The sequence below is a fragment of the Drosophila melanogaster genome, chromosome 4, assembly GCF_000001215.4.
Source record: "Drosophila melanogaster chromosome 4".
NCBI lineage: Eukaryota > Metazoa > Arthropoda > Insecta > Diptera > Drosophilidae > Drosophila > Drosophila melanogaster.
Window position 1 is genome coordinate 737,528 of NC_004353.4, and position 12,601 is coordinate 750,128.

General features: G+C 34.8%; 1 protein-coding gene across 5 annotated transcripts in view, besides 3 other annotated features; it reads left to right on the forward strand.

Moving 5' to 3' along the window:
• The window catches only part of bt (bent), a 52,075-nt gene that overhangs the window by 13,128 nt on the left and 26,346 nt on the right, over window positions 1–12,601 (forward strand). For 2 of the 5 annotated variants that reach the window (NM_001169354.2, NM_001297787.1), the window contains 9 exons: window positions 209–382; window positions 1,426–1,461; window positions 2,422–2,454; window positions 4,876–5,023; window positions 5,261–5,634; window positions 7,639–7,764; window positions 7,845–8,544; window positions 8,949–9,302; window positions 9,780–11,492. In NM_001169354.2, coding sequence (NP_001162825.1) covers window positions 209–382; window positions 1,426–1,461; window positions 2,422–2,454; window positions 4,876–5,023; window positions 5,261–5,634; window positions 7,639–7,764; window positions 7,845–8,544; window positions 8,949–9,302; window positions 9,780–11,492 — 3,658 coding nt within the window. Of the gene's footprint in view, window positions 1–208; window positions 383–1,425; window positions 1,462–2,421; window positions 2,455–4,875; window positions 5,024–5,260; window positions 5,635–5,997; window positions 6,076–7,638; window positions 7,765–7,844; window positions 8,545–8,948; window positions 9,303–9,779; window positions 11,493–12,601 lie in introns of all 5 variants that reach the window. The other 3 variants (NM_001272143.2, NM_205876.3, NM_001272142.1) reach the window with 2 other exon arrangements.
• Window positions 11,794–12,115: a mobile genetic element.
• Window positions 12,329–12,408: a mobile genetic element.
• Window positions 12,445–12,601: part of a mobile genetic element that runs on past the window's edge.

The window sequence follows — 12,601 nt, forward strand, 5'->3', positions numbered from 1 at the left end:
TTAAAATGCCAGCCTTCAATTTTACAATTACGGTGGGTATTTTATTAGATTCGCAGTTACACACTCTATTAATGTACCAACAACACGTTATTATAAAATTACCGAAACGGCTTCTTAATGAGTTGAGCTTGCTCAGCTGACGGCTTATTAGTATAAAAAAAGCCTTCTTCCATACTCTGAACTAATAATTATTATATTGTTTCAACAGGAGGAGAAGCAAAAGGTCCCTAAAATGCAACCACCTGCTCCAGGTGACCCACCCAAGATCGAAGTGATTCGGGAGAAGCGACCATCACTGGCACCAGAGCCCCCAAGTCGCCGCGGATCTCTTATACCCCCCGCTGATACTGGTCGACGACCATCTCTGATCATCAATGATGAGGTAAGTAGTGGAGCTAAGTTCGGATCGCTCATTCTCTTTGGGATCATAGGAGAAGTTGCTCCTATTAAAAACCTAGTCGTAAAAAAAGATTCGTCAAAAGTTTATTTTGAATTTTATGCAATAAGTATTTGGGGAAATAGTTTCATAATAAATATAATTCCAAGAAAAGAAAAATTATATATTTTACCATTCATTTGTAAAAAACAATTATGCATTTATATCAATTAAAGCAAATCCTATCTTCAAAAATTAATGTTATTTCTAACATAATTTTGCTATGAACTAAAACTAATTTTTTGTATTCAAATATTTTTAAAAATTTGTAGTTTGTTAGAAATGTTGAAAACGACAAATGTTTGGTTAAAAATTATTCAAATGTGGCACGTCATGCATTCAAAGTAAACACGTTTAAAAGAAGACATTTGAACGTGGCACAATTAATTTTCTTTTCAAACTTTTTATATGTCTGCATGCCCTTACACGTGTATATTCATATCAATATAACATATTTTGTGTCCTTTTATTCATGACGCTTCAATAAAATTGTCGAAAAGCTGTCAGTTTGAAAAAGAACCGAATGTGTGTATTATTAATTAAAAATATTCAATCCTACGTTTTGAATACTTTTATACTTATGCTTAGTGGGTACCCTTAACTATTTTGTAAGTAGTTTAGTTGTCTTAATTATACAGGAGAAAAATGTATTTAATGTTATTGCTTCTTAGTCATTTACCTATGGTAATCTCTCATTAAGTTTTGCCCTGAGAAAAAGTAAATTACTGCAATGTACCTAATAAATATACGTATTTCCTGTGTTCCCTTTTATGTACCTACCTTATATGCAAAACGCCCTTCAAACTAAACAACAACCCGCCAACCAACAATCTGTCAATACTACTTCATTTTTATAACAAACCAACAAAAAATGTTCTTGAAATCTCAACAACAAAACATTAAATACTCCAACGCACACCCTTTGCATTCAACAACACCATTTGTACACCCACTCCGCAAATCCTCCACCAATCAACAACGAAAAACAGAAGAAACTTCGTCCTGGGGAAGTAATGGACACGCGGGTAAGAAATCTAATTACTTTTGGTTTCATTTGAAGTTTTGCAGTCTACTAAGAATATCCGTAAGCAGAATTTATTTTAGAGCAAAACAGTTAGCTTGCAAAGGCACTTGGGATAAACAATTTTGAAATCGGTTCGTACAGCTTTGTTGGGTCAAGAATAACCGCAGAGTTGTCTGTTACATATGTATATATGAAAAACATCTAAAAATGACATAAAATCAAAAAGTTCAAAAATAGTCTGCCTGAGCCCAGATATACGTGAAACTATTATTAGTTATTTCTTGTTGACAAACGAAACCTAAAAATATATCGAACAAGCGGCTGAACATTTTGCTAGGCTTTAAAATACATTATTTCTTCTCAGATACAGTTGATTGCTTTAAGATATCTAACCATGACTGCCAAAGAGTACATAATCATAATCGCGGCCTTTGTGAAACGGAAATTCACATGTGTTGCGATATACATACATCGTATAATATTGGATATATTTTCGAAATATTTCATAATTTTGTTCTGATTCCATTTCAATGAATGGTGGCCTCTCGAAAAGTAGTTTTAATTCGAATCGGTAATTTCAACATTAAAAACTTATTCTCAAATAAATTATTGCCAGTGCGCAGACAATACCTAGTTCTCTATACGTCAGAAACAGAGATTCGGAATAACATGAGCATTCGTTTCGGTATAATGTAACGATAAGTATTTACTCTTAATAGCGACATTTTTTTGTAGTACGTGAACTAAAAAATAGTAAATACTCTAACAATAAAAAATCACATCAAGTACACAATCTTTTCAAAATATACTCTCCCGAAAAGCTTTCAAATACCAAACAAAGCCAATATCTACACAGACTGAACAACAATTTACCCACTTACAAGTTTTAATTATATGACGTATGCTATGCTAGTGTCAAACACATTGTTCAGCATTATAATACGATTCAATAATATTACAGTTATTGAGGCCAGGCGAGGTCGGTGAAGGACAGGTGAGAGTTAGCTGCACATGGTTGTTACATAATACGTTTTGTAGTAGAAATTTTCTATAACTTGGTGATTTGCATTCCATCTCAAGACAAGAGAGCAAAGAGCCAAACCCCGGAGAAAGTAGTCCTTTGGCTTGAAACACATTTCAAACTACACTATTCATATTTAATGCCAAACCCTAACATATTTACCTGTAGAAGTGCAAGAGGTTTAATAATTTGACTACCGAAACTTAAAGAAGAATAATTTATATTTATCAAAGGCATTCACTAATCTCTTTGCACCCAATATCTTTTACTGCAATTATATATAAATCTTTGTTTGAAATTTATGAACTTGATTGCTGTAGTACTAAGCCAGCATGAATATATTCAATTTTACATAAGAAGAAAACCTTTCACTAAAAGGGAAATATATCATTTTCGCGACTTATATCAAGGCGCAAGATATCAGACCTTGGAAATAAAACTAATCCACTAACCAATACTCTCGAAAACCCTGTTAAGAAATCAGGTTATAACGGTAGTGTACAATTTCATTGAGAATAGAGCCACACCTTACATTGTTTTTACAACAAAATTAAGACCATGGGAAAGTCGAATGACCTAACTGTTTTCTCACTTTCTATTTTTTTTTTGAATACGTTAGCAAAAGCAACAACGACCAGGAGAAATGGGAGACGCGAAACAGGTCTTTGAAATTGTAGTCGAGTTTTTCGTTCATTTCTGCTATTACCTAGTGTTCGCTTGCCTTTTATTGATTATGAAAATGATTCAAAGTTATATTACATAAAAACAGTAGGAGTATGTACATATATAACAATAGGAGCAACTATGTAAATACCCATATTTTTAATTCAATCACATTCAAAAATAATGTAGAAATGTCAAAATTGATTTGGGAAATTTATTTTTATAGATTTCGGTTATCCATATGGGAAAATATGGAAGCTAGGCAGAAAGTACGGAATGCTGACTATTGTAGAATTTACATAATTGTTTACGGTTAGCACACTTAACGGACTAGGTTTCTGCAGCTTTTTTTAAATCAGTCATAGAACCAAACGAATTTTTCTCTTAGATAACTGGTAGAAGCTTAAAAACTTTTTCGAATTAAAAATCTTAAAAAAGCTTAAACTATAGCTTAGGGGTATATCACTATAACATATTTTATTAATAGGAAAGTAATAAAGATAATAAATATGATTTACCAATTCGAGTAAAGAAATTTTTGTTGGGCTGTAGTTAATAGCTTCGAGTTTTGGATAAAAATGGTAACAATCGGGCGAGTAGAAGAATGGTTATATTTTATAATGGTGAAGCGCTTTAAGCCTCCAACAATCCACTTCATCTTACGTGTATATTTCGAATTATACCGTTATTCTTAACCCATATAACTGACTTTAGCGGCTTATTGTTAGGCTAATCAATAAAATAATTTCCATCCTTTCTTATTTTATTTAAAAAAAGGTTTTTTATGTGTACGCCTTTGCGTCTCACATTTGACGTACAGCTACATACTTAGAACGATGCATCTTTGTACTTAGCACAGCTGCATACTTGAACTTTCCACTTTCTTAGAATATAGATTGATATAAACTTCTAAAATACAAAACATAGTTTTAAACTTTAAATTATAAACGGAAATGTATATTAGGGTTTTTGAAGAAATAGTATGATTTTTAGTTTTGTGATGGTCTAGTAATTTACTTCTATTAACAGAATTCATTCATACATATGTCTAACCTTCAACACATAGAATTTGATTGTAGTATTCATTAAACGGTAATTTGAAAGTTATTATACATTATTAGCGGAATGCCTTTAAGTTTTAATTTTTAAAAATTATTTTGTCTTTACTTTTTTGAATATTAACAACGGATAGATACTTCTTATTCAGGCCTTTTCCGATTCACAAAAAAAAAAAAAAAAACAGAATAGCTGGTGTTACTTTTTTTTACCCGTTACTCATAGAATAAAAGTGTTTAAAACATTATTTGAAATGTATGTAACAGGCAGAAGAAAGTTGTTACTCTAAAAAGTGATCTAGTCATGCCTGTCCGTCTATCCGTATTACGATTAAGATTAAAAAAACGACATCTATTTTACAATCTCTTTTTTCCTTTCTATACCTTTCTTGCCAATTTCTACCTACATTTTGCAATTTCTACATGACATTCCTTGTGCTGAGTAACGGGTATAGTTCGGCGAAGGAAGTCCACTAAAATTTTCTCTCTTCATTTTCCTCGGAACATGCCTGATTATTTTTTAAGCCTCATTATTTGTGATGTAATACATCTTGAATGATTTTTAGGCGTTGCAAAGAATCTTCCATTTATTAATATGCTTAATATATGTTTATCTGTTTATATTTTCCCTGTTTTTATCGCCAACTGTGTCAATGTATACGTTTGTGGTCTATAGCGGCGCAGACCGTCGATTGATGTACGCCGCCCAAGCGTGCAAGATCTAGAAGATCTTATTAACAAGCCATCCACACCCTTACGCGATGTCGGCGATGGCGGTCCTCCTTCTATCGTTGATGTCCAAGAGTCTTACTCTGTTGTGGAAGGTATGTATATGTGTTAATGAAATAATTTTTTCATAACGAAATAACATACATTTTCCAGGTATGTACCAAGTATCATAAATAACCCCATTGTTTTACGTGAATCAGTTAAAGCAACTGCGTTGGTTTTTATTTTCCTTTAAGCACATATATATGTATATGTTATATCGTAACTCAATTCTTCGGAATCTAACAAAATTGTAGTTGTTAACATGAGCATGCTTTGTACTTGTTTTCTAGACTCGACTGCTTACCTCACTGTTGGCGTCGAAGGTAGTCCAGCACCTACGTTCAAGTTCTACAAGGGAGTTAGCGAGATTCTTGAGGGCGGTCGGTTTAAGTTCCTCACAGATGGGCAAACAAACACAATTACATTGTGTATGCGTAAGTGCAAGCCCAATGATGAAAGCAAGTACAAGATAGTTGTTTCGAACATTCACGGTGAGGATTCAGCCGAAATGCAACTCTATGTATCTGATTCAAGTGGTATGGACTTCCGTGCCATGCTCAAAAAACGTCGTTATCAAAAATGGGACAAAGACGAACAGGACCCCAATTGGGGCGACCTTAAAGAAACAGAAAAACCGTTGCCGGCCCTTAAAAAAGTTGAAAGGGTAAGAACTAAGTTATTCGCTTTTATCAGACTTGCCGATGACAGGGTGGAATTCTCTATAATTTGTTGGCACTTTGATTCAGTTAAAGCTTGACTACATTTTTATTAAATGCGTGAATTTCGTTCTTAGCGTAGCCCTATACATATTTTAAAACCAAGTAAACTGCATCAATCAATAAGGCATCCAAGTGTTTGCCCCATCTTAAGTTTCATTTAGATATATCTAATAAATCCAATTTGTAAATCGCACCCGTATTGGTTAAATTTTATTTCTTTTAAGGAATTTTTAGGCAGGTTATGGTTTTAAACTTTTTAAAGAAATATTTTCCAATAAACATTTTCGATTGATATACCTGAAATTTAGGGTCCAGGATCGCGTAGACCATCTTTGGCAGAGCTGATTCCCGATTGGCCGACATTACATCCATTTCGGCGTGAGGAGGTGCGCTCCCTCTCTCTCTAAATATATATATATATATAAATATATATATATATATACATATAAAAGCATAAATAATTCATTACCGAATTAATACTCAGTATTATTACCTATACTTTTCAGTGGTGTAACCGACTATTGATTTTTGGTAATTTTGTATAGCTACTGTTCGGATATCAAATTACTTGTAGCCAAATTTGACTAATGATCTCGAATTAACTCACAAAAAGGTTTTCTACAATTATTAAGTAATTATTTTGAATTATAATTATTTGAATTTTGTTATCTGTTTCTTGAGCTATGTGTCATTTCACAAAGAGTTTTCCACTCAAAAACATCGCACATACGGCTAAATGTTTTTACCTGCATAAATTATAAGCGAAGTTTATGCAAAAAAAAGCTTGAAATAAAAGTACCAACAAAATAACAAATGAGCACATCAGATTTACTTAAAGTACACCCAGAAGAAATTCCACAATATTATGGATAATAGCTCATATGATATAGGTATACATACTTTGAAAAAATAACCCTAACCCTATAAATCAGCATAAATGGACGTTTTACCCTTTAATAATAATTTTTTCACAATACCTAAATCCTGTGAGTTATCATAGAATATTCTGGATGTTTATGTTTGCGTTTGGACTAATTATATTATATAAATGTGTGTAAGCCCTTTGATTTTCTTTTGTGGAAGTAACAAAGGCAATGCAATTTTTGACAAAGTTGGAAGTACATTTTTCATAGCTTAAACGTATACAAAATAAAAACACAATAAGCTTGTAGTTTAAATTCGATATACGATAAATAATAATAACGAGAATAAATATATAAATATAGACTGCCTCGACTATTGGTATTAGAAAGTGGTTTCTTGTTTCAAAATATTTTATTAAATAAATAAAAATTTGTCAAGATTCTATCAGCTTGATCATTATTTGTAAGTCCAATAATTTAACTCACAATTGCTCATAATCATAATCTTCAAGCTTGTTACCGGCAGACTATTAAGTCAAGAACTTTCAACCCAGAAAATAAAAAAATTAAATTTCTATATATTCTATAAGATGCGAAATCGATGGTACGGCTATCATTTGAGTATGGCCGACCGCTTGTCTGTACCTTCGGTTTACCAAGGCGATTTTTAAATGCCCTTTGAAACAAATAAGTTGTTGCCGCGCCTGTAATTGGCACATGGCATACTTAAGCAGAAAAATGATTATACCTGATTAAAGCCATTTGACTTATGCTAAAAGATTATGTGTTACGTATGTATGTACATTATTTTGTTTAAATATTAATACGTGTCAAAGAAAGGAAAGAACAACTTTGTTTTTTGGGCTCGAATCTATAATAATTAGAAATATAACAAAAGTAAACTATCTTATCAATATACATCACACATATAGATGATTTTGTATTTCATTACATCCATATATATGTGAGAACTATCTTGGTAAGATTATCTTTAAGATAATAACAAAACATTTAGTAATCGTATATCAAATTTACACACCTTTACCCATTTTTGACAACGTATCAACTTAAAATATGTGAGCACAGAAGGTTGAGTCGTTCCTCAGTCCACTTATCGATCAATTTGCAAAAGAGGGAAAGGACAAAAAGGTTGTTTTTGAAGCCAGATTCAGCAAACCCAATTGCAAGCCCAAGTGGCTGTTTCGAAAAGACGTAAGTTCCCTAATATAGCTCAACTCACTAAGAGCCTTTAAAGAAGAATTTTCCCACTTCTAATACTTAATTAAATACAGGAGGTGTTTACCGGCAGTAAATTTAAATTTAAACAAGAAAATGATACTTATCAGTTGATTATTACGACACCGAAAGTCGAGGACACCGGCAAGTACACGATTGAAATCGGCGGTGTTTCAAGTACAGCATTTTTGAATGTCGAAGAAGCCGATCCCACCTACACTTTTACGAAACCCCTTAAAAAGAAACTTGAGGGATTCACTCAGCATGAGACCACTCTTGAGTGCTCCGTCAGCAGCAGCATGGCTAATGTGCATTGGTTTAAGAATAACACCAAATTGGAGTCCGATGATCCTCGCTATCTTATCTCCAAAGATATAAACGGTAACCTCAAGCTTATTATTAAGGATTCTGTGCTCGATGATGCGGGGCTCTACAGATGTCAACTGGATAAGCAACCTGATAAGACTGAGTGTAACCTTAAGGTCACAGAGTACCCGTACAAGTTCGTCAAGGTTCTGAAATCACAACAGTGTATTGAGAAAGACACAGTGACGCTCGCCTGCGAAATCGATGATGCTATGGGTGAAGTGCAGTGGTTACGTAACGGCGAAGAAATCAAGCCCGATAAACGTATTCAAATTGTAAAAGATGGTCGAAAGCGAAAGCTAGTCATCAAGGACTGCAAGGTTACCGATGCCGGCCAATTCAAATGTACAACGAATGCCGACACCACAGAGTCGGAAATTATTATTAACTGTAAGTTTGTCTCTTCTTATGCGATCAGTGCAACGAATACTAGACTGACTGGTTGCCTTTTTTGGCATAAAATAAAGTATTTAAGCTAGCGAGATTAATTTGTTTAGTATAAACCACATTTACAATTATACAAATCGATTTATTTATAGATTTCATTTACTTGAGGTTCCCCACATAACGGGTATTTGCTCAATTTACAATATTTCGAAATATCTACTTTCATTTTATGCCAAAATAATGAAAATGTACCCGTTCATTAATTTTCCGTTCATATAATTTTAATAATTTAATATATATATATTATTATATATTATGTATAATACATAATATGTATATAAAATATATAATTTTATTTGAATAATACAATGTCGGTGGTATTCCCTTTTTAAATATATTTTTTATAGATCAAAACCGATTTAATAAAAAACTCAAGGATACTGAAGCTGTTGAGAGAGAAAAATTGATTCTGGACATCGAGCTTCAGGATCAAACAGCACCGTGTGACTGGAAATTTAACGGAGAGCCCATAGTACCGAGTGAAAGTATTGAAATCAAGAACATGGGTGGCGGCAAGCATCAACTCATATTTAGCAGCCTGGATATGTCTAATGAGGGCGAAATAACTTGCGAGTCTGGACAGCTAAGTTCGAAATGCAAGCTTTCTATTCGCAAGGGAGAAAGTAGACCAAACATAGACTGTCCTGATAAATTTTCTGGTCCTATCAGTGCCCCTGTGCTTCTAGAAGTGCCATTTAAAGGTAAAAAAAAAAAACAAAAAAAAACTGAACATACCAAGGAAAAGAAGTTGTATCGTTTTAAGAATTGTTTTAAAAAAAATAGGTAAAATATATTATTAAATTTAAATGTACCAATATTTATAATAACTCGACTTTTGTATTTTGAGATTTTTCCGTATCACAACTTATAAATTTACACTGAAGAATATTTTGTTAAAGAGGTATTACGAAATCGATCGGTACGCATCAAAAGTAATTTATGATATTATATACCATGACTTGCCAAACTGGGCTCGTTCTTCCAAACAATTTATTGGTTCATAGTTATATCAAGTGGTTGTATTCGTATTCCGTATTCTGGTCCCTTTTTATAATCTGAAAATATATGTCATGGTTGATTAAGGTATCAGACGTCTTCGTTCAATCATACACACAACAACTTCTTTTTTGATGTTCCCTATCAATGCGCAACAAAATTTTTAAACCTTGTTTATTTAGTTTCCGGTACAAAGCAAACACCAGTAGAGGCTAAACTCTTCAAGGACGGAAAGCCATTGCCCGTGAAGGATGTGGAGGTTGCAGTTACCGATGACAAGGTCACATTTAAAATAAAAAAGCCGTCAAGAGATTTATCTGGGCCATATCAAATAAAAATATCCAATGGACAAGGTGAAGATACCAAAGATGTACAGATTATTTGTCAAGATGTTCCACAGCCCCCTCAGGATGTGGACATTACAGACGTCTATCAAACATCCTGTGTAGTAAGCTTCAATCCCCCGTCTGACGATGGTGGTACACCTATAACGAAATATGTGATCGAACGGCAGGACTTAAGCAAAAAACATGGTTGGGAGTCTGTCGCTGAGGTTTTACCTAGTGAACCGTGTCTAAAAAAAATTGATGACTTAATCCCAAAAAAGCAGTACAGATTCCGCATTCGTGCTGTCAACGCAATCGGCCAATCAGATCCAGCCACATTCAAAAATACCATTCTTGCAAAAGACCCATGGGATGAGCCTGGAAAACCGAAGGCAGTCGATCTTACCGACTGGGATAAAGACCATGCAGATCTGAAGTGGGAAGCCCCCGAGACTGATGGCGGGGATCCTATAACTGCATATATTGTAGAATACAAAGAAAAGTTCTCTAACGACTGGGTTTCCGGCAAGGAAGTTGACGGCGATGCTAGAACTGCTACCGTTGACGGTCTAAAAGAGGGGCAACAGTATGAATTCCGAGTCCGTGCTGTTAATAGGGCAGGCCCAGGTGAACCCAGCGACAAGACTAAATCCATTATTGCAAAATGCCGTTTTGTTAAGCCCTTCATTGTTGGAGAAGGTCTTAAAAATGTAACCGTTAAAAAGGGGCAAACTATTCGGTTCGACATTAAATATGACGGTGAGCCAGAGCCAGCAGCAACATGGGTAAAGGGAACAGACAATTTAAAGTTTGACAACCAGCGCATTTGCTTAGACCAGTTGGAAAGGAACTCATCCATTACTATTAAAAAATCCGTGCGCAAGGACACAGGCAAATACAAATTAGTACTGTCGAACAGCTCAGGGACAATCGAGTCCGAGGCTCAAGTTGTGGTTCTTGACAGGCCACTTCCTCCTGGTGGACCATTTGAGCCGGAAGAGATTCGCGCCAGCCATATAAAAATGAAATGGAAACGTCCAGATGATGACGGTGGTTGTGAAATTAGTGGATATGCATTAGAGCGCATGGACGAAGAGACGGGCCGCTGGATTCCAGCTGGAGAAGTGGGTCCGAATGAGACTTCATTCGATTTTAAGGGACTAACCCCAAATAAGAAATACAAGTTTCGCGTCAAGGCTATTAATAAAGAGGGCGAGTCAGAGCCACTTGAGACATTCGACGCAATCGTGGCAAGAAATCCATACGATCCTCCAAGTCCTCCCAGCCAGCCAGTTATCGATGATTACGATAACAAGAGTGTCCTTTTAAAATGGAAGCGTCCTCCGTCAGATGGCGGACGCCCAATTACCCATTATATCGTTGAAATAAAAGACAAATTCGCACCTTCCTGGAGTGAGGTGGCAAAGACCGATGATCCCAACCCTGAGTGCAACGTAGAGGGTCTTAAAGAAAAAATGGTGTACCAATTCCGAGTTAGAGCCGTTAACAAAGCAGGCCCCTCCGAGCCTTCCCAACCAACTGACAATCACTTGTGCAAACACAAAAATCGTAAGTATTCACATTATCAGTTCAGTCCAGCTATAAACCTGCTTTGGCTTAACATTTAAACACATTTGGCAAACAATATTAAGATTAATTAACTAATATTGCTTTCAGATATTAATTATACGTGTTGCCTACATAACTTTTCACACACAGCACAATCAACCATATCGGACCATCCATTTTTGCTTCGTTCGCGGATTTTTTTTCGAATTTATACAAGTTACTCGTTCCTTGAAAAGTATGTAGCAGGTAGAAGAAACCGTTTTTGACCATGTAAGGTATATATATTCCTAATCATGATCACTCTGTCCGTATAAACGTCTTGATCTTATTAACTATGTAAGCTAGAAAGTTGAGATTTATTTATCTATTAGAGACATGCATATTCCAGAGACATAGACGGAGCGCAAGCTTGCTTCCAAATATTGCCACACTTTTGAAAAATGTTTTGATTTTTTTCCTTTTTGTTCTTTGACCACCCGTGACCACTCACAAGCCGCGCGCACTTTTGAAAAAATGTTAAATTTCTTTTTCATTCTATTATTGTTATTTTATCGATTAGGCAAAAAAAATCTGAAATTTCTCGTTCGCTCGTCCACTAGCTAAGTAGCGGGCATCTGATAGTCTTCTTTAAACTTATTTTTAATAAAATAACAATAATTTATTTATTTGTAATGTTTAAAAAGGTTTTATTTGACCAGAAATAGTCCAAACTTGGCTAACGAGATTTCTGTAGCCAGCACCTAAATAAAACTTCTTTTCTAAGGCTGAGGGAAGCGTTTCCGGACATATAATGTATATATACTCCCGATCAGCATCAATAGCCTAGACGATCTGACCAAAGACACTAGAATAACAAGATGCGTAACGGCCATACATTGGCTTGGCACTATGCAGCCACTTTTTTAGTGACGGCCAATTCTATTGTTCTAGTATTCTAGTGTCTTTGATCTGACCACGTCTGTCTGTCCATCTATCCGTATAAACGCCTTGATCCCAGGAACTATAAAAGCTAGAGAGTTGAAATTGAGCTTGCAGCTAGCTTGCAGAGACACTGACGCAAGTTTGTTTCCAAATTTTGCCATGTCCAAAACTGAAACGCCCAATCTTTT